General features: G+C 51.2%; 1 protein-coding gene across 2 annotated transcripts; it reads right to left on the bottom strand.

The window, feature by feature from the left end:
• Positions 1 to 4,863: 4,863 nt before the first annotated feature.
• LOC137313782 (twinfilin-2-like) lies at positions 4,864 to 21,415 on the bottom strand. Of its 2 annotated transcripts, none has more exons than XM_067979576.1 (9): positions 21,311 to 21,415; positions 16,049 to 16,126; positions 14,768 to 14,946; positions 12,823 to 12,918; positions 12,551 to 12,655; positions 10,292 to 10,417; positions 8,284 to 8,434; positions 7,255 to 7,376; positions 4,864 to 6,541 (listed from the first exon to the last, which is right to left on the bottom strand). In XM_067979576.1, exons 1-9 carry the CDS (start codon positions 21,333 to 21,335, stop codon positions 6,368 to 6,370), a joined length of 1,056 nt encoding a protein of 351 aa, XP_067835677.1. In that variant the 5' UTR covers positions 21,336 to 21,415; the 3' UTR covers positions 4,864 to 6,367. The 2 variants fall into 2 exon arrangements, with proteins under 2 accessions (XP_067835677.1, XP_067835676.1); XM_067979575.1 differs by lacking the exon at positions 21,311 to 21,415 and adding an exon at positions 20,493 to 20,576.
• Positions 21,416 to 22,202: the final 787 nt, after the last annotated feature.

The raw sequence follows: 22,202 nt of genomic DNA on the forward strand, positions 1-22,202 counted from the left end.
GAGTGTTTGATGGGACAGTGTAGAGGGAGCTTTACTCTGTATCTAACCCTGTACCTGCCCTGGGAGTGTTTGATGGGACAGTGTAGAGGGAGCTTTACTCTGTATCTAACCCTGTACCTGCCCTGGGAGTGTTTGACGGGACAGTGTAGAGGGAGCTTTACTCTGTATCTAACCCGTGTTGTACCTGCCCTGGGAGTGTTTGATGGGACAGTGTAGAGGGAGCTTTACTCTGTATCTAACCCTGTACCTGCCCCGGGAGTGTTTGATGGGACAGTGTAGAGGGAGCTTTACTCTGTATCTAACCCTGTACCTGCCCTGGGAGTGTTTGATGGGACAGTGTAGAGGGAGCTTTACTCTGTATCTAACCCTGTACCTGACCCCGGGAGTGTTTGATGGGACAGTGTAGAGGGAGCTTTACTCTGTATCTAACCCTGTACCTGACCCTGGGAGTGTTTGATGGGACAGTGTAGAGGGAGCTTTACTCTGTATCTAACCCTGTACCTGCCCTGGGAGTGTTTGATGGGACAGTGTAGAGGGAGCTTTACTCTGTATCTGACCCTGTACCTGACCCCGGGAGTGTTTGATGGGACAGTGTAGAGGGAGCTTTACTCTGTATCTGACCCTGTACCTGCCCTGGGAGTGTTTGATGGGACAGTGTAGAGGGAGCTTTACTCTGTATCTAACCCTGTACCTGCCCTGGGAGTGTTTGATGGGACAGTGTAGAGGGAGCTTTACTCTGTATCTAACCCTGTACCTGCCCTGGGAGTGTTTGATGGGACAGTGTAGAGGGAGCTTTACTCTGTATCTAACCCTGTACCTGCCCTGGGAGTGTTTGATGGGACAGTGTAGAGGGAGCTTTACTCTGTATCTAACCCTGTACCTGCCCTGGGAGTGTTTGATGGGACAGTGTAGAGGGAGCTTTACTCTGTATCTAACCCTGTACCTGCCCTGGGAGTGTTTGATGGGACAGTGTAGAGGGAGCTTTACTCTGTATCTAACCCTGTACCTGCCCTGGGAGTGTTTGATGGGACAGTGTAGAGGGAGCTTTACTCTGTATCTAACCCTGTACCTGCCCTGGGAGTGTTTGATGGGACAGTGTAGAGGGAGCTTTACTCTGTATCTAACCCTGTACCTGCCCTGGGAGTGTTTGACGGGACAGTGTAGAGGGAGCTTTACTCTGTATCTAACCCTGTACCTGCCCTGGGAGTGTTTGACGGGACAGTGTAGAGGGAGCTTTACTCTGTATCTAACCCTGTACCTGCCCTGGGAGTGTTTGACGGGACAGTGTAGAGGGAGCTTTACTCTGTATCTAACCCTGTACCTGCCCTGGGAGTGTTTGATGGGACAGTGTAGAGGGAGCTTTACTCTGTATCTAACCCTGTACCTGCCCTGGGGGTGTTTGATGGGACAGTGTAGAGGGAGATTTACTCTGTATCTAACCCTGTACCTGACCCTGGGAGTGTTTGATGGGACAGTGTAGAGGGAGCTTTACTCTGTATCTAACCCTGTACCTGCCCTGGGAGTGTTTGATGGGACAGTGTAGAGGGAGCTTTACTCTGTATCTAACCCTGTACCTGCCCTGGGAGTGTTTGACGGGACAGTGTCGAGGGAGCTTTACTCTGTATCTAACCCTGTACCTGCCCTGGGAGTGTTTGATGGGACAGTGTAGAGGGAGCTTTACTCTGTATCTAACCCTGTACCTGCCCTGGGAGTGTTTGATGGGACAGTGTAGAGGGAGCTTTACTCTGTATCTAACCCTGTACCTGCCCTGGGAGTGTTTGATGGGACAGTGTAGAGGGAGCTTTACTCTGTATCTAACCCTGTACCTGACCCTGGGAGTGTTTGATGGGACAGTGTAGAGGGAGCTTTACTCTGTATCTAACCCTGTACCTGCCCTGGGAGTGTTTGATGGGACAGTGTAGAGGGAGCTTTACTCTGTATCTAACCCTGTACCTGCCCTGGGAGTGTTTGACGGGACAGTGTAGAGGGAGCTTTACTCTGTATCTAACCCTGTACCTGCCCTGGGAGTGTTTGATGGGACAGTGTAGAGGGAGCTTTACTCTGTATCTAACCCTGTACCTGCCCTGGGGGTGTTTGATGGGACAGTGTAGAGGGAGATTTACTCTGTATCTAACCCTGTACCTGACCCTGGGAGTGTTTGATGGGACAGTGTAGAGGGAGCTTTACTCTGTATCTAACCCTGTACCTGCCCTGGGAGTGTTTGATGGGACAGTGTAGAGGGAGCTTTACTCTGTATCTAACCCTGTACCTGCCCTGGGAGTGTTTGATGGGACAGTGTAGAGGGAGCTTTACTCTGTATCTAACCCTGTACCTGCCCTGGGAGTGTTTGATGGGACAGTGTAGAGGGAGCTTTACTCTGTATCTAACCCTGTACCTGACCCTGGGAGTGTTTGATGGGACAGTGTAGAGGGAGCTTTACTCTGTATCTAACCCTGTACCTGCCCTGGGAGTGTTTGATGGGACAGTGCAGAGGGAGCTTTACTCTGTATCTAACCCTGTACCTGCCCTGGGAGTGTTTGATGGGACAGTGTAGAGGGAGCTTTACTCTGTATCTAACCCTGTACCTGCCCTGGGAGTGTTTGATGGGACAGTGTAGAGGGAGCTTTACTCTGTATCTAACCCTGTACCTGCCCTGGGAGTGTTTGATGGGATGCGGATTGCCTGATAGTGGAAGTGTTCCATTCCCCAGTATTATCATCCCTCACCTTGACAAGCACAAAAAAAGCAGTGCGTTGAAGGAAGGCAGTGACAGAGCCTGGATAAAAACAACAAATGGCCACATCAAGTCTCTTCATGTAACCTGGAACAGGAGAGAGCCAGGTACAGAGCATGAGTCGGAAGCTGGAATCCCAGGAATGCAGGCTACAATCTCGCCAGGAAAACCATCTCGTGTTACTGGGTGAGAGTTCACATCAAACTATGCAGAGGAAAAATCAAACTTTCTCCCCTCCTCTTCTGAAGTTACTGATCCTTACTGCACTCTCTCCAATCCCTCACCCACATGGCCAGTCCTTCTGTATGAGCCTAGATAGATGTACGCTGCACCCCCCCACCCAGTCCACAGGCACTGAAGTCAGTTGTACGACACACCACCACCCAGGCTCGGATCAGCCTTCAGCTTCCTTGGCCCAGACTGGGGCTGGAAGGTGGGGTCTTCTTGGACTATGTGGTTTTGTGCCAGATTGAGGTAAAATATTTATCAGATTAAGTGAAGAGTAATGCTTCTTTTGAAAATCTTACATTCACAAACACCAGCATTATAAATGTGAAGAGTCAACAATTTAACTGTACCAGGTTTAATCACTGGTCAGTGGGGAGTTCGCTGATCCCAGCCCAGGCTTCAGCACCCCCCGACTTAGAGAAGGGAAGAATTATCACTCTTGAGGGACTCCTGCTTGAAAAATGCATGTTGTTTGGACATCGGATAAGGACAGTGTTGATGTTAACTGTGGCCAGGGCTGCATTCAGCTGTAGTGTACGCAATGATTAAAGAGCCTAACGCTCAAGGTCTAGACTCACCCAAGAACAATGGCCACTTTGGCGATGTATCAAGCACCTTTGGAACAATACCTCAAGTGCAGGAAAGGAATAAACACATTCAGGAGAGAGGAAAAGAACAGAAAATAAATTTAAAAGCCCTTCTCTGATCACATGGCAGTGACATATGGTAAAGCCATAAGCAAAACTCAAGACAGCACAGGAAGAATGCAGGTTCACACTTCTGATTCATGCACAGCGACTTCTCAATCTCACCAGGGGTCATTGGGGAGGAAAGGTGGAGTGACAGCTGCATGATTTCAGCCCTAACCAGGGTGAGATTGGCAGCGGAGACACCACCTAGTTGGTTTCACAAGAGAAGGGGAGTCCTCCCTCTGGCCTACCGACTGGTGGATATCACACAAGAACACTATCAGGCTCACCTCCACCGTCGAATAGCCTGCCTACAATTGCTGCCTAACCTCACATGGAGGAGCAGCCGCTCGGGCAAAGTGCCAGTGAGCGGCCCCTGCCAATGGAACTGTACCTGAGCAAGAACAAGCATCTTCAGGGGAGGACAAGGATTACAAGTTTTTCATATAGAGTCTAACCACAAAATAACAAAACCTGTAGTGATTTTAACTCTGGCTTGGAATTCCGACACAAAAAAATTTACCTGACTATCCAGACCAGTTGCCTTTTAGGAGAGATAGAGATGGTAAATCACTCTTTTCATCAGCCGTGGTCCCCTCTGGCTACAATTCCCCATGCCCCACAAAGCAGAATATAATCACTTAAGACTGTTGCAGGAAAGGGAGAGGAGGTCGTTTGTAGTGGAGCTGCATGGAACGTTAGTCTTGTCATAAACCAATAGTTCAACAGTACAATCACAGTTATGGAATAAAAAATAAACAGTGACTCATGGATGTTGTAAACTGCACACATTTAGTCCAGCAAGCTTTCCTCCTCTCCCGAAGGTGTGGACTCCCACTGGGGAATAGTTCCATGGTTGCTGGCCATCTAGTACCTGACCAACGTGATTCATTTTCACTTATGTGACTGCGTCATCATCAATAGGCTATTCGAGTGTCTGGGGCATCGCAGCCTGACATTGTCACACATACAAATTCCAGCAAGGGTCACCCGCTAGAGGCCAGGAGTGGAAATCTTTGCTACTCCATTAGCTAGCGGCACTGAGGCCAATTATAGTGCCCCTACCACTCTCTGGCTCAGAAAAGACAGGGGTGGAATCTAGGGCTTCCTGGTCTGTGTGGGTCAGTACCAGTGGGTGGTGCATTTACCCACTGAATCAGAAGGAGACCTAGAAAGCAACTGAATGGAAAAAAGAAATAAGAGACACGTGAATTCTTGTGCTGTTTCACAATAGTGATGTGTGGGGTTAGTGGCGTGCACACACAGGCAGGATTTATTTAGCAATACTACTAGGTATAAAATCATTGTTCAATGTGGCTAAAACTTTCTTAATTGAATGTTTAAGTGGTCAACACAGTAACCCACCACCAGCTTGTAAAGAGGGAACCTCACCATCAGAACCGTTTATCAAAAGAAAAATATGATGAGTTTTGTGCTCGGGTACAGCACAGGTCCAATGCAGAGTAAATCTCTCAGCATGTTGTCCCACCAACACACCTCAGCTCCACTCTCAGAAAGAAGGCTGCACCCTATTGCACTAGTGGGACATTTCTATTTCAGAGGCAGCTTTGCACCAAAAACTGACATTTCATGTGGGACACTTCCATCCCATCAATTGGAGCTGAATTTGAACCCAAACGTCAGTGTCTAACCCACTGCACCACTCAGTGCCCGTGGGAGGCAGTTTAAAAACCAATCAGAATGAATTAGGATGAACATTATTGTCTCTTTATTTCCCCCCTTCAATTCGTTGAATATTTGTGTTTAAGGACCAAGTACCAATGACATCAGAGAGCAACAAATGTGCCACAAGAGCATTAATGTGCGCAGCTCAGCATTAATGTGCGCAGCTCAGACAGAAATATTCCCAGGGTAATGACTGCATCACTGCTGACTCATCTATCTAATACAGTCAGTCTCAGTAACTCCGGCACACTAGTAGCACCATCCTCCGCAACCCCCAGCAAATCAGATGTCCTTCAAACAAAAAACATTTGCATGTTGATAAGCAGCAAGATGGCATCATTCTTCCCATATTGCTTATAAGGGTTTCAGAGGCTGGTACAAGGATTCTATATTTCTCCTTCCCGCTATCCCAGCCTTTGGGAAGGAACTCCTTAGTTTCTTCTCCCCTCTAGCAGGCTAGCCATCTCTTTCCTATAGTGCAGAACGTTGGCCCCTTAATTTTGGGGGGGGGGGGGGGGGGGAAGGGAAAGAAGAGGAGGAGGACAGCTCTGCCTCTCTCCCCGCCAGGGGATCTGCTCTAGCTCTAGCTCTAGATCTTCTTCCAGGATATCCAGAGCTGTTGAACATATCAGCTTCCTTGATCAGAATTGCCCCACCCCAGGCTAAGTGGCAGGTGACTTCCATCCCAGCTAAATTCACCATTCACAGGGTCACCATTATGATAGGTCCTTTGCTTGATCTTTCATACATATGAATGGATGTTCTATTTCTATATTTTATTTGGATTGTTTTAATTTTTCATTTAAAGAAAGGTCTGATGGTGCACTTCCCTCTTTTAGATACAAAAACGTTCGCACCAACCTATTTTTCTATTACTCCAGATCGAGTCTGTAACATAATTAATCGCAGCACAAAGGGTGTACGGTAACGCAGGAAACCAAAAGGGTCATTGTCCATTCCCTTCTCACTGGTACATTTCTGGAGTCCTGTACCTCCACCTTCCCCCGCCGGTTTACTCGAGTGCTGCCTCCTAGCTGTCGCCTTCATTTCCATCTGCCGCCGTCCTGACCATGCGTCTGGCGCCACCGCGTGTCCTGGTGGGCCCCGGCGGCTTACTGAAGGCCGGCTGGTAAGTGTGTTGTTTTGGGTGGACTTCATCGTACAAGAACTCTGCAGTCAGCTCCGCCCCATCGTCAATCTCAACCTGAGCAAAGCAAAGAAAACACCCCTGACAAAAAGGAAGGCCTCATTCTTCAGTGCCAGTCTGCACGGAGTTGAGTGATCTCACCCGGGCCAGCAGGAGGGAAAACAATTGGGCAATAAGTGCTTCAAGGTTAGGGAGTGAAAACTCAGCCGGTGTTCCCACCTCTGACCTCTACCCAGTGACTTTAACTGGAACGTACAGAAGCAGGAAGCTGCCTCTGCACTTTCAGTCCCTGAACTTCCAATTTTCAAAACCTCCTGAGGATTTTCCAAATGGCTAAACCCAGCAGATGGAACATTTTCAGGGATCGAGGTCTCCATTGTTAGTGACCCTCTGGATCTTATTCACGATAGCAGAGTTTGGAGAGGTTGGGGGGCAAGCACATTGGGAAGAGTTTCACTCATTATATCTGTGTCGGCCGCAGGCACAGTGTCTCAGGAAGATTTGGTGGTCTTGCTCCACTGACCTACGACCCCCTTCCCACCCCGAACCAAATCACCACTTGTGTCCTTGCTGGATCAGAACATGCAGGAAGGAGAGGCTCAGCTTGGCTCCCCAACCCCACCAATGGCGGCAAGGCCAAGGTTGCTGGCCAGGGTGTCATCAGAAGTATATCTATCCACATCGGAGAGATTTACTTTGGGGTGACAGCAATTTACCACAGAGCTAACAGATCCCCAATTTCTAAAACCAGTGCAACATGATGTGCTCACCTTCCTCGCAATCTGCAAGCCCAGCTGTTGCTCCACAGAGTTTAGAAAGGGCCCCTTGCAGCTGGAGTACAGCATACGCTCCTTGATAGTGCAGTTATTCCCCGGCATGGAGTAGATGAAGACTGCCAAGAGAGAGAACAGCATTCAGTTCCAGCCAACGCAGCGCACGCTAAGGAACAGCATAGCACATAGTATAATTGAACGCATCTACACAAAAATCAAATCAAGCTCCCCTCCCTGCTGGTGCAGGGAGTCCATGAATTGCATGGTGTAGGACTGGGGTGCACAGAACAGAAAGGTTCCAGGTTCCATCCTTGGTTGTGCGGTGGCCAGCAGTACGGTAACTACAAATGGCGTCAGCATCCCTGGTACTACTCCCCTGCAAGGAGTCGACGCCTTCAGGAAGATTCCTGCACCCTGTTGCCTCTCCCTCAGGGAGATAGATGCACACTTAATATTTAATTGTTTTTGAATCCCCTTCTCTTGATTTCCCCTAGCCTAAACTGAGGGCAGGCTCAGCACCGCCTCCCAGAGACCCTCCTGGTCAGCATGGCTCGACATTGATCCATTGAGCTGTAGACGTCCCCACTACGTGTGGTACAGCACACAGTTTAGATGCTCCATAGCTCCATCCAGTAGTAGAAAGCATTCTCTCCCCGTGAATCAACATTAAAATGAATCAAAAAGCAAGAGTAGAGCCTCATCCCAACAGTTTGGGCTGGATTCAACCCAAGTCCCAGAGCAGAAAGGCTGGTCTCTAATTTACACCACCACCCGGTTCCCCATTATCCTTCTCCTTTTCAGGAGACAGATTGATTTTAAAACGGTCATTGTATCCCATGTAAAGCTGCATGATGGGTTCCCTGCCAGTCACGATTTGTAAACACATCATTCACTTTGCTTGTACAGGATGCCATGATGAAACGGATGGCCATCTCTTTCAGATGCTTCCACTCCCTGAAACTGCCAACAAGTCACCTTGAAGGTTCGGCTGTATGTAGACTAGTGACACTGCGTTAATACACCCACCTAACGATTCCAGGTGCTCCCCCTCATGTGAATGCTTGTACAGGAAGAAGTGCCAGCGCGGAAAATCAGAGGGCACTCGCTTCGGAAGATCAGCAATCTCAGTCGGCTGGGTGTGCACGAGACTAATCACTTCAGCCTCTGTATCCAATTTCTGCGTATGGAAAGAGAGAAGAGAATATTAAAAAAAAGGGACAGACAACTAAAACAGACACCACAAAGTCCCCTGATGGCTCAGCCCAGTGTGGCACCGAGCCAAGTAGCGAAGGGAACTCTCAGACCCTGTCCCCAATCGGCAGCAAGCTAGCTGATCTCAAGCCGTGGTGACATGCGAGGAGCTAGACTTTCAGTGCTCCAGGCAGAGAGGGGAAAAGAAACGGCCAGCGTTCCCACTCCTGATCACCGTTTCGGCAACTCCTGCTGGGAAAACGAGCGGCAGGTGAGGACGGAGTTCAGCCAGGATGTTCTCAACGATCCGATAGCTTTTCACAGCTATAATCGTGAAGAAAAATAGTTACTGGTGGTGGGAATGCACTGGAAGGGGAGCTACAGCGACTCAGGAGGAGGGGCGGAGAGGGGAGGTAAACCCAACGGGAAATGTCCTGCCTAGGTTGTACCCACCTCTCCTGGCAGGCAGAGGACACGTTCCCGGAGCAGTTCTAGGCAGCGAGTCCAGGGAGAGTTAAGGAACATGGGGGATCATTTACAATGAGGGAGGGGAAAAGGAAGGACCTTTCATAGGGAGATTCAGTTCCCTTTCTCCATGTGTAAAAGAACTATGGTGCCATTTGCTGAAAGAACCAGTGCAGAGCACAGAACCTCGTCTGTGATGAATATGATAAAGCTCCAGAGCATCAGATTAATACTGTTTATTAATGTTATGTTTAATTAGTCGGTCTCCAATTACATTGCTCACGGAGGAAGAAATGGTTTCTCTCTTTCTGACACTCTCCCCTTGCTTGTTGCCCTTTTGTTCTTTCTGGCTTGCTCTGACTGATTTCTGTTTTGCCTCTTTCTCTGTGTGGTTCTCACTATGGCTCAGTGGTAGCATCTCACCTCTGAGTCAGAAGGTCATGGTTTCACGTCCCACCCCAGGAACTCAATCACAAAATCCAGGCTGACACTCCCAGTGCAGCGCTGCACTGTTGGAGGTGCCGTCTTTCGGATAAGACGTTAAACTGAGGCCCCGTCTGCCCTCTGGGGTGGACGTAAAAGGGCCACTATTTGAAGATGGGGAATTTGTGGGGGGGGGGGGGGGGGGGGGGGGGGGGGGGGGGAGTGGAAAATTCTTCCTGGGCAATATTTATCCCTCAACCAGCATCACTAAAACAGATGATCTGGTCATTATCACATTACTGTTTGTGGGATCTTGCTGTGCGCAAATTGGCTGCCGCGTTTCCTACATTACAACAGTGACCACACTTCGAAAGTACTTCATTGGCTCTAAAGCACTTTGGGACGTCCTGAGGTCGTGAAAGGTGCTATACGAATGCAAGAATTTGTTTTTTTCTTTCTTTTTCCTCTCGTTGTGGTCTCTTCCTTTTCCTCACTCTTTATCTCCGCGGCTTCCTCTGCCTTCTCTCTGTCGTATGTACCACCTCTCTCTCTTTGAAACTAATTTCAATAGGCCCCTTGCAGCCAGCGAAAAGAGTGGACTTGCCATCTCATGCGCCCTGGCCTGATTCAAACCAGGTCCAAGAGCTGAAAGGCCAATGTCAATAAACAACTGCATCACCCAGTGTTTTTGAAGCAATGTTTTGGTGGGGAGGAAGGAGAGGAAAGGATGGTGCTGGACATGGCACCACACACGGTCTCAACCTGTGTCTGTCCTCGGTACACTCAAGGGCTGTGGAGAGGGAAGGAGCTGGAAAGAACCCAAGGGAGAGAAACACCCGTCAGGCATGGGAATTGGGGGGTGGGGGAAAAATAGGAACGCCCCTTTGCCACTCGCGAGCGGACTGCCGCAGCAGGCCTTTAGCGGGCCAGAGACGAGCGCTGTTGGGTCACATACCAGTTGAACGTAGTTGACTTTCTTCTGTTGCAGTTGGCGCAGAGCCTGCAGAGCATTCTCCTCGACCGGGAACGCAATGCCCTGTAGAGTCGGCTGCTTGGTGTCAACGTGAACCTCTGTATTTATCTAAGAGAATAAAGAGAATCCCTTTTTGTAACTGGGCATAAAACACAAGAGCAGCAAGAATTAGACACGTAGGAAGCACACTCCACCCCCTTAAAGGGGCATTTTTTAGTCTTTTGAAAGAACATCCTTATTCCTGTTACAAAATCATCCACCCAAGGGCACTAATGACAGTATATCTGAGTGTTCTATACCAATTAGACTTATTGTCCTTCCACCTCGGTTTTCTACATTCAGACCAGGAGTGTCCCAGGTCCCATTCCCAGTCTGTGTCGCGTTAGCTGATCTCAGCCCTGGGATGCTACCATTGGCCTCAGTGCCCCTGGGTCACGAGAGGGAAAAGCCGGGGGCTCCCGCTCCTGATCACCTCCGGCCGGATAGTGCGTATGTGTGGGAGTCGGTAGGGGTCAGGATTGGGCTCGGCTGTGATGCTCCCATGGTTGAATATTCAGTGTCTGTGCCCTCACATGACGAACAGCCCCTTGGGCGAGGTACCAGAGGGTACCTGGTGCCCGTACGTACCCCAGCGAGAGTCAGGAAAGGAAGGGAGTAAATAAGAAACTCGTGACTCACACACGCATACAATCGTTTCACAGCACAAACACACAGGCATGCACAGGAGAGGTTCTGCAGTCCCTCGCCTGGACAACCTACCGAGCTGCACAGAGACTCCTCCTGTGACCCATAGAAGCAGCACAGACAGCACACGTCACTGCTGTCACTGTCAGACTATAAAACAACAAGGAATGTTTACTACTCACAGTGTTGAGTTTGAAAACGCCAAAGAAGAAAACAGCTCCCAAGAAGGGCGCCAAGAAAACAGTGAATAAAACGCCAAAGGGCAGTAAAAGGAGGAGATGGTGGAAGGAGGAGAGTTACTCCATCTACAAAGTGATGAAGCAGGTTCACCCTGGACACCAGCATCTCCTCCAAGGCCATAAGCGTCATAAGCTCCTTTGTGAACAATATTTTCGAGCGCAGGGTGGGTGAGGCTTCCCACCTGGCCCATTACAACAAGCACCGCACCATCAGGTCCCGGGAGATCCAGAGCGCGGTGCGCCTGCTGCCGCCCACGGGAGCTGGCCAAGGCCGTGACCAAGTACACCAGCTCCAAGTAAAACTCCACAATGCACTGAAACTACATCAGAAAGGGGGGAAAGAAAAACAGCACACAAAGCAGTGAAAAAAGGTCCAGGGATGGAGAGCGGAACACAGACTCTCCGTTCAGGAGCAATGTGGTTGTAACTCATGAGGAGAGAGGCTTCAGAGATACAGCAAGAGTCACCGACAGCCTTAGAAGTCAGACAGCACCTGACGTTCACTTGCTATTCAATTAGTACTGGTGACACGCAGAGATTTGCGGTGCCTGTCTCCTCCCCATCTCTCCTGAAAGTGCCAGACACACACACTGCGGTACCTCGCTCAGCTCTCCCCGTATGGGCCTAGATAGTGACTGTTCGACTGAAGAGGGCATCACCGAGCCCAACCCTATCCAAACCCAACATCCATCTTCCAGCATCGATCAGGTGTGGGAACCCCGGCCCCCTCCCTACTGTAGCACCCTCAATTGCCCACCCTGGCTGAGGGCAGCTAACTCAACACTGACCAGGAATGGGACCTTCTTGGTCTGTGTGGCTCAGTGCAGCCACAGATGGTGTATTTCACAACTGAGTGTTATGGGGGGGATCCTCGTATTCTTAAACGGAAAAATGACTTAACACTTTGGTGCCCATCGGTGACTTGTGGGGGAGACCAAAACTAGGGGCTATAAATATAAGACAGTCAGTAATAAATCCAATAGGGAATTCAGGAGAAACTTCTTTACCCAGAGAGTGGTGAGAATGTGGAACTCACTCCCACAGGGAGTGGTTGAGGGGAATAACAGATGGATTTAAGGGGAAGCTGGATAAACACATGAGGGAGAAAGGAATAGAAGGATTTGGTGATAGAGTGAGATGGAGTAGGGAGGGAGGAGGCTCGTGTGGAGCATAAACACCGGCACAGACCAGTTGGGCCGAATGGCCTGTTTCTGTGCTGTAAATTCTACGCAATCCCCCTACAGTCTGTATGCGGTACGGCCAACCACGAGTGCCATCAGGACCCGCTGACCAGAGCGCAGCGAGAGCCACTCTTTACCTCGCTGATCTTCAGCTGATGCAGCTCCTGTTCGGCAGCAGTCAGGGGGGCAGGTGCTGCGTGTGAGGCGAGATACTTTCGGTAGCCGCTCAGAGTGATATCTTCCTGCAACAGAGAGTTTCAGAGAAGGATGAGAAACCTTGCTCCATTGCCAGGGAGGGCAGTTCACAGGAAACAGTCACCTCTCTGACCCGGTGGGACGGATCGACTCGTGCGCGTATCCGCGCCCAACAGATCAGAGGAAACGGAACCTCAAAAAAACCGCACCGTACCAGCTGAGTGGCAAATATCTCATCCTTGATGTGTCCGCCGCCAAACTCCTTCTTCAGCGTGGCCCTGGTCGCTGCATAGAGCATCTTCTGTCGAATCTAAAAACAACAGCAGGGACAGAATTCAACCAGCATCACAAAATGCACAGCTAGAGAAACCACCTCATACTCCAAAAGCACACAGCAATGACCTCCCTGCTCCTCTCCTCAAGCTGCCAACTCCTGCTGGTAGGAACAGGGGGAGGCCATTCAGCCCCTCGAGCCTGTTCTGCCATTCAATTAGATTACGGCTGATCCGTATCTTAACTCCATCTACCCGCATTGGTCCCGTAACCCTTAATACACTTGCCCAACAAAAATCGATCAGATCAGATAGATCTAGCAAAAATCAATCAATCTCCGTCTTTTCAGCTCCAATTGACCCCCAGCACCAACAGCTTTTTGAGGGGAGGGGGGAAAAGAGAGTTCCATATTCCCACTCCCCTTTGTGTGAAGAAATGCTTCCCGACATCACCCCTGAACGGCCTGGCTCTAATTTTAAGGTTCTGCCCCCTTGTTCTGGACTCCCCCCACCAGAGGAAATAGTTTCTCTCTATCGACCCTATCAAATCCTTTAATCATCTTAAACCCCTCGATTAGATCACCCCTTAATCTTCCACACTTGAGGGAATACAAGCCTGGTCTGTGCAACCTGTCCTCGGAATTTAACCCCTTTAGCCCCGGTATCATTCTGGTGAATCTGCGCTGCACCCCCTCCAAGGCCAATCGATCCTTCCTGAGGTGCGGTGCCCAGAACTGAACCCAGTATCTCCAGATGGGGTCTGACCAGAGCATTACAATTCGACTCATGCTGAACACCCAGGTGGCTATGATTCACGTACGAGCAGCGGTCTACTCTACAATGGGCAGGGGGCATCGAATCTGGGTGTAACCCTGTCCTCACCTGGTGCACACGCACAACACACCATGCTGCAGGAGTTCACTGGGCAGTGGTCACGAGCAGGAACCCTGGCTCTAACCCAGGGGCGCTGAATCCAATTGCTCCAAACCAGCTAACTCAGCACAGACCTGGGACCCGCCTGATCTGTCTGGCACAGCACCACACAGGGCAGTGGATCCACCCAGGAAGCTCGACTCTCTTTTAAAAAGGTACTTCTTCCTCTCTTCGGACAGCATCCACAGTTAAAAGCCAACCAGCTTCCAGCACTGTCGCTGTAACACAGCCCAATATACAATATATCCCTCTCTCTCCCCTTGCAAGGAAACAGCAGATCTCCGCTCAGTGTCTCTGAGCAGCACCTGGATTATTGGCCTGACCCATCATCTGCTCACTCCACAGTGCCTCAAGCTCAGGCATGACAGTACCGTTTATAATTTACTTCCCCCATTCTCTATCTTGTCCTGCTCCCCTCCCCTCCCTCCCCACCAATCCAGTGTCTGGCCACACAACCATGCCTCTGCCAGACGTCACCAGGTGCTGCATCGGTTCAGGCAAGGGACCGAGTCACCTTCCCATTCTCCCTCACACTCCGTGGTTGTGTATCTAACCAGAATTTGTCGCAATGGCGCAGCAAGACTGAGTTTTCACTGGCAGGAGGGTCCGAAACCAGAGAACACAAATTTCAGATAATCGGAAAAAGAACCGGAGGGGAGAGGAGGAGGAGAATTTTTTTTTTCCCGTTATGACCTGGAATTCACTGCCTGAAAGGGCGGTGGAAGCAGATTCAATAATAACTTTCAAAAGGGAATTGGATAAATACTGGAAGGGGAAAAATTTGCAGGGCTAAGGGGAAAAAGCAGGGGGGGATGGGTCTAATTGGATAGATAGCTCTTTCAAAATTATATCTCCAACCCTTATCCTTCCCCCCCCCACCCCCACTCCACAGCCCCGCAGGATATTGCTGTGAAGATAGTTTCATCTCTCCCTCCCCGCAGGATCAGATCTTACAAGCGAGCATTCAGGTGACCAGGAGATGAAGATCCACTCGTATCCCTGTGCATTCTGGCTATCGAGGCAGTACAGGATGTAGCAGGGCTGCACCTCCTGGAGCAGTGGAAGGACCAGCTCGTCGTAATCTTTGTCCCACGTCTTCCCTGGCTCCCGGTGCTCGCCCAGGGCAAGGTGCTCTGGAAACAAGAGGAGAAAAGCCACCATCAGACTGTCACACAAACACGCCCTGCCCCTGCACCTCACCGACACAAGCCCACGGCTTTCTACCTCCCTCAGATACAGGCCAAGTGGCAAAGGAGCTCTTGTCCTGCTCCGTGTCTGGGCTAAACTGGAATCACATCTCCGGTATAAAAGGATCTGCTTTAAAGCATGGAATGTACAGCACAGGAACAGGCCATTCGGCCCAACTGGTCCATGCTGGTGTTTATGCTCCACTCGAGCCTCCTCCCTCCCTACTTCATCTCACCCCATCAGCATATCCTTCTATTCCTCTCTCCCTCATGTGTTGATCTACGATATTCCCCTCAACCTGTGGGAGCGAGATCCACATTCTCACCACTCTCTGGGTAAAGAGGTTTCTCCTGAATTCCCTCGTGGATTTATTACTATCTTATCTTAATGACCCAGTAACCTAAAATGTGTATGAATGAATATTTCATTGGAATAATCTTCTATAACAGAGACAAGCATCCTCCAGTACCTGCAGCTCCACCCGCCTCCCTCGCCTGCACCTCTCCTCTCTTACATGCAATGTGAGCCTCTGCCAACTTCATCCCACAGTCACAACTACACAAGACTCCTGGTAGCAGCTGATTCACTCCAGCTCACTCTGGACGGAGTGTGTGGGTTTATTCTGATAGCTAGGGGAAGAGAGCCATCGCAGTCCAGAAATAGCAGCAGCCCTCCGTCCGGTATCTTGCTATTCTTCCCATGTGAGCGTTGGCAGGCTATTCGATAACAGGGGCATCACAGCCCAGACTGGTCTCTCTCGCAAACACACCAGCTACTGGATAGTAATCGGGCGGGGGCGGGGCCCGGCCCTGGCTGAATTCCCTCCCTAACTAACCTAATTGTAGCCCTGACCCCACTCAGGCTGGGATCAGCTAACTTCAGCTCAGACTCGGGGTGGGGACCCGAGCCCTTCCTGGTCTGTGTGGCTCAGTATGACACCAGGCAGGGCACTCACCCACTGAGGCACCAGGGGATAAAACAAATGAATATTTAAATAGGTGGGAACGGATCCAACAGACAGAGGGAGCACGTAGGGGGCACCAGTACCATTGTCGATGATAACCTGGATCAGTCGGACCGAACCGTCCTTCGCTCTGGAGAAGAACTGCTGCAATTCTTGTGATGCTGCAAAAGTTGAAAAGATACATGACATCAGAGAGGGGGGGAGAATTACACGCCAGCTCGGGGAGGGGGGAGGAAAATCACACGTCAGCTCAGAGAGGTTCTCTGTTGTGCTTAATAATGATCCCAGGTATCACGTTACAAGGGAGAGTTAAGGAAGATAGAGAAGTGATGCCTTCAGGGTGACCTAACTGCAGCTCAAGATTATGAGGGAAAATGGACAAAAAAAACGATCCTGGCAAATTGGTCTCTCTGGTGAATGTTCAAATACCAGTAACACGAGTTACAAATTAGCAAGGAGTCAGGCAGAACTCTTTGATCAAAAAGGTAATCAAGTTGTGGCATTAGTTAGCAGGGAAGTGAGCGATATAAATGGTATCGAGAGAAAATGTGATGTGTCTATGGTGAGAGAAAGGGTTGAAAGGAAGGGCTTGTATTTCTCCAGCACCTTTGGGACCTCACGTCCCAAAGTGCTTTACAGACAACAAAGTACTTTTTGACGTGTGGTCACTGTTGTAATGTAGGAAATGCAGCAGCCAATTTGCGCTCAGCAAGATCCCACAAACAGCAATGTGATAATGACCAGATCATCTGCTTTTAATGATGATGGTTGAGGGATAAATGTTGGCCCCAGGACACCGGGGAGAACTCCCCCTGCTCTTCCTCGAAATAATGCCGTAGGATCTTTGATGCGATTTAGCGCCTCATCCGAAAGACGGCCCCTCCGACAGTGCGGCACACCCTCAGTACTGGCCCTCCGACAGTGCGGCGCTCCCTCAGTACCGGCCCTCCGACAGTGCGGCGCACCCTCAGTACCGGCCCTCCGACAGTGCGGCGCACCCTCAGCACTGGCCCTCCGACAGTGCGGCGCACCCTCAGCACCGGCCCTCCGACAGTGCGGCGCTCCCTCAGCACCGGCCCTCCGACAGTGCGGCGCTCCCTCAGTACCTGCCCTCCGACAGTGCGGCGCTCCCTCAGTACTGGCCCTCCGACAGTGCGGCGCTCCCTCAGCACCGGCCCTCCGACAGTGCGGCGCACCCTCAGCACCGGCCCTCCGACAGCGCGGCGCTCCCTCAGTACCGGCCCTCCGACAGTGCGGCGCACCCTCAGCACCGGCCCTCCGACAGTGCGGCGCACCCTCAGCACTGGCCCTCCGACAGTGCGGCGCACCCTCAGCACCGGCCCTCCGACAGTGCGGCGCTCCCTCAGCACCGGCCCTCCGACAGTGCGGCGCACCCTCAGCACCGGCCCTCCGACAGCGCGGCGCTCCCTCAGTACCGACCCTCCGACAGTGCGGCGCTCCCTCAGTACTGGCCCTCCGACAGTGCGGCGCTCCCTCAGCACTGGCCCTCCGACAGCGCGGCGCTCCCTCAGCACTGCACTGGGAACGTTGACCTGAATTATGGGCTGACGTCTCTGGAGTGGAGACTTGAACCCACGACTATCTGACGTCTGTGTCTGTGTCTGTCTGGGTCTTCTTCCTGTCGCTGAAAACGGTTCCATTCGGACCGTGCTCCCCACCATTAAGTAGCCACCGGTGCAGTGAGACCCATGCACTGCACTGAAATGCTGCAGTCGCCATTTCCTGGCCAGTGAAGGGGGTGCCATTTGGGGGAAGCTCACCAAGGACCTTCAGTAGGAGAGCGGGTGACCCACAGACACATTCCCCAACCCAGACCCTGGTCAGAGGGAAGTAACAGTTTCAGTATCACTCCATTGCTCTGCAATAACTCAAGAACCCATTCAGGAGAAAAGGGGAACCATTTTCCAGAAAGTCTGGTTTACACACAATACTGACCTGAAAGTTCATACCACACCCCTCTACCTTGAACATAAAACTATTTTAAACAAGTCTCCTGACTGTTCAAGCACCAACACTCTCTGCGATACAGATCGTCCACTCACTCAAGTGTTGTTTTAATCGTAAAATAGTTTTCATTTGACTCTCATTCCAGGGACCTCAAATCTTAGTCTCAATTGATGAATTGCTTTTGGAAGAAATTTACTGCTAGTTTTGATCTAGCTCTGCGTTCTCCAGTTTAAGCCAGAACAAATCTTAATTTCTGCCTTCAACTAGTTTTTATGACTTGTTTCTATTTTGCTTTTAATAAAGAATTTAGTTAAAACACAGTAATCTTACTCAACTGTGTATTCTTTCATACTTTGGATTTGACGGACCACGCAAGGAGGGAACCTCAAACAAAGATAAATGTAACCATCCGGGAACAGATACATAACAACCACCTGCATTTATACAGTGCCTTTAATGGAGTGAAACGTCCCGAGCCACATAAGGAGATATTAGGACAGGTGACCAAAAGCTTGGTCAAAGAGGGAGGTTTTAAGGAGCGTCTGAAAGAAGGAGAGAGAGAGGCGGAGAGGTTTAGGGAGGGAATTCCAGAGCTTAGGGCCGAGGCAGCTGAAGGCACGGCCGCCAATGGTGGAGCGATGGAAATCGGGGGACGCGCAAGAGGCCAGAATTGGAGGAGCGCAGAGATCTGGGAGGGTTCAAGGGCTGGAGGAGGTTACAGAGATAGGGAGGGGGGGGGGGGAGGGGATGCCATGGAGCGATTAGAAAACAAGAACTGCACAACCAAGCAAGCAATAGGGATCCCACAGGAAATACCAGTGCTCGAGGACATCACTCTCAATCAAATGAAATGTAAAGGCCAAATTAAACCACATTTTCCAATGGAAACTTTGCAAAGTGACTTCTGTCCCTACTTTGGTTTACTGTTCCTTTCTAAATAGTATTTTTATTCCCACTGTGCTGCACCCCACAGCTGGGAGGGACAGGCTGGAACGCTCTGCCGTTACTGCAGTTTGGACACTCTGTCTTTCCTCCGGTGGTGGGAGGTTTAGTGCCTTCACTCAGCGCATCATCACAGCACAGCCGAGATCAGGAACTCACCCAAATGGGAACCATTCACTTCCCCGAAATGGACCTGTTCCCCCCCTCACCCCACATACAGGACACACCACGCATGGATTCTACGCAGCACACTGTATAGTGCGGACACGGGCTGGCTCGCCTCTCTTCTGAAGGCCTCCTGCGATCCTCAGTCTATGCTGAATTAGCCAAGTTCAGCAAGGTACAATCGGACCTGCGTGGGAGTGAGCAAATCGCCCAGGATTGGTCCCTGTCCCTGGTTGGTATCCAGTGGGCCCCACTGGAAAAGGGCAGGATCAGGCCTGCCTGCACTCACCATCAAGGCCCAGAGATGGTGACTGGCTATTTGGGCAGGGAACTGTACCCAGCAAGACAGGAGAAACGTTTTTTTGAAAATAAAATTTGAGATTGAAGCTCTCCAGCACACAATCAGTTAAAAATTCTGCATTAAACAAGGCTTCCTCTCCTGGTGTGAGACAGCTGGCCCCTCAACGCATTGCCCATCAACCGTGATGCCGGTCTGAGGCTGTCCTGGAAAACTTCACTTTATAAGGAAGCAAAGATCACGCAACGTTAACTACCCAATTTGGCCAATTACTGACGCTCCTTTCCAGCACAAACTTCACCAGCCGCTCACTAAATGAGCGGAGAGAAATATTTACACCCATTAAACAGACAGCCGTGTAACGGCACTTGCTCCCCTCCCTCTGCTAAGGGCGCTGACTCTCACCCGGGGGAAGGGTGGTAACGGGTTCCGTGGGCACTGCCCATCCTCCCACTACCTCATGCAAGCAGCAAATTCTCAAGTGGGTCAGCCTCAGCAGGCAACACTGAGGCTGCTCCGAGCCTGATCCTACCCTCGCTAACCATTCGCAGCTTTCCAGCAAGGGGTCACAGGGGCACGCAGACCTGCAGCAGGAACCCGGGCCCATCTCTCCCCTCTGACCCAGGGACACCGAGGCCATTCGTAGCATTCCCACCCCCACCCAGCCTAACTGAGATCAGCTAACTCAGCATATACCGGGTACGGAACCTCAGCACCGTACCAGGGATTCACACACTGCGCCCCGGTGATAGCTCTTTCATTACATTATCTACTATCTCACCCTCCCAACCCAAACAGCAGTAAACGAGCCAACGTATCATGCAGTGGTTCTGCAGCAGTGGATAAGGTCAGCAGGCTGTAATTTGAATCCCAAGGCCTTCAATCAGCCTCATCTCCCTATTATTAAAATTTAGTGCCACAACACGACTTGTTAGGAATATTGTTTTAGCCAAGTCTCCCAGGGGCCCAACTTACATCACTGTCGTAAGGTCAGGCAGTTCTACAGAAATCCTGGAGTAACCTCGCAAAAACGATAGGAACAGACAATCCCACAGAACAACCCCCCCCCGCCACGCTCTCCCTCCTCTCCGCACCCTCAGTCTGCTCGAATCCTCCGTCAATCTACAAACTGTCCAAATCCAAGCCCGTGTCACCTAAACGCTGCTTCTCCATTTCCCCTCCTCTTCTTCTGTCCTGCTGCAGTAAAATATAAATCCTGAACAGAAGGACACACCGCTGCCTGCCAGCTACCCTCGCGCTCATTCCTGTGCAATGGAACAAACACTGGCCAGACCCACGCTCAACAGCTTGCATTCAGACAGCGCCTTCAGCATAGGGAAAAAAAAACCATCCCAACTTGCTTCACGGGAGTGTAATCAGACACCGAGCCTCTCGAGCGTTGGGATCTGGAATGCACTGCCCGACAGGGCGGGAGAAGCAAATTCAATTAATAACTTCCAAAAGGGGGAACTGGATAAATATTTGAAAAAGGGGGGGGGTGGGGGGGGGAAAGGGAAATCTGCAGGGCTGTGGGGAAAGAGCAAGGAAAGGTTGGGGGGGGGGGGGGCGGGGAAAGGGGGAATGGGAGTGAGACTAATTGGGATAGCTTTCTTTCAAAGAGCTAGCACAGGCAGGATGGGCCGAATGGCCTCCTTCTGTGCTGTATCATTCTGAGAAGGAGGTATTAGGACAGGTGGGTTTTTAAGGAGCGTCTTAAAGGAGGAGAGAGCCACCCACTGAGCCAAGGGCTGGTACTGGAGGGAGGGGAGAGGGTGGGGGGGGGGGGGGGTGAGGATGAGCCAGGGCTCCGGCTCCCTGCCGGAAAGGGAGTGCGGTGCCCACACGTCGCCTTCGGGGGTGGGGGGAGCTTCGTCCCCAGCGATTACAGCACAAGGAGGGAGGGGGGGGGTTAAGGTGAGGGTGGGGGGGGGGGGGGGGGAGAGGGTGCTTTAGGGGCCCCGGCCGCCCTTACCTGCGATGCCCGTCTGATGCGACATGTTTCTCGCCGAGCTCAAACACCCAACGCGGAAGCAGCGGCGCTTCCGGGGGAGCGGCGGGCGCGCCTTAAAGGGGAAGGTATGCCGACGGGAAATGGCCTCTTAAAGGGGAGGGGGGGAGAGGCCGGCCCCGCCACCCCCCCCCCCCCGGCTCCTTCCCTTAAAGGGGAAGGTTCGCCGACAGGAAATGGCCTCTTAAAGGGGAGGGGGGAGAGGCCGGCCCCGCCACCCCCCCGGCTCCTTCCCTTAAAGGGGAAGGTTCGCCGACAGGAATTGGCCTCTTAAAGGGGGCGCGCCGGCAGAAAATTGATTTGTGGAAAGGGTTGCGGGTTTGGGTAAGACACATAGGCGGGGAGAAAGTCCCGTGTTATTCGGCGGAACAGATCTTAAAAGAGAAATGGACTTTGCAACACAGCAAGTGTCTGCAAATCTTCAGCGAGCTGCAGCCCTCGGGCTAGATCCGATGGTCCAAAGCTCTCAATGGAAGTTTAAAGGAGGTGCAGCAAGCTGCCAAACTCTGGACTGATGTGGGATTTTATCTTTCCACAGTTCCTGGAACAATCTTACCCTTCGTCCCCTCCAGACCAGACTAGCCCCGATCTTATTGAATGGCGGAGCAGGCTCGAGGGGCCGATTGGCCTACTCCTGCTCCTATTTCTTATGTCGCCCAATGCTCTCCTGGCCGGCCGGCCTCCCTCCCACCTTTCAGCATCCGCCCTCTTTCGCTTTGTTTCTTTTCCACTTTTGGTTTATCGGTCATTTCTTTTTTTAAAAAAATAAAAACGCACCCCGGTGGAAAAGGAACATCAGTGATTCTTCTGCTCATTCCTCCCCGGCATAGAATCGTGCATTGCCTGAACTAGTGCC

Source organism: Heptranchias perlo, unplaced genomic scaffold, assembly GCF_035084215.1.
Source record: "Heptranchias perlo isolate sHepPer1 unplaced genomic scaffold, sHepPer1.hap1 HAP1_SCAFFOLD_482, whole genome shotgun sequence".
NCBI lineage: Eukaryota > Metazoa > Chordata > Chondrichthyes > Hexanchiformes > Hexanchidae > Heptranchias > Heptranchias perlo.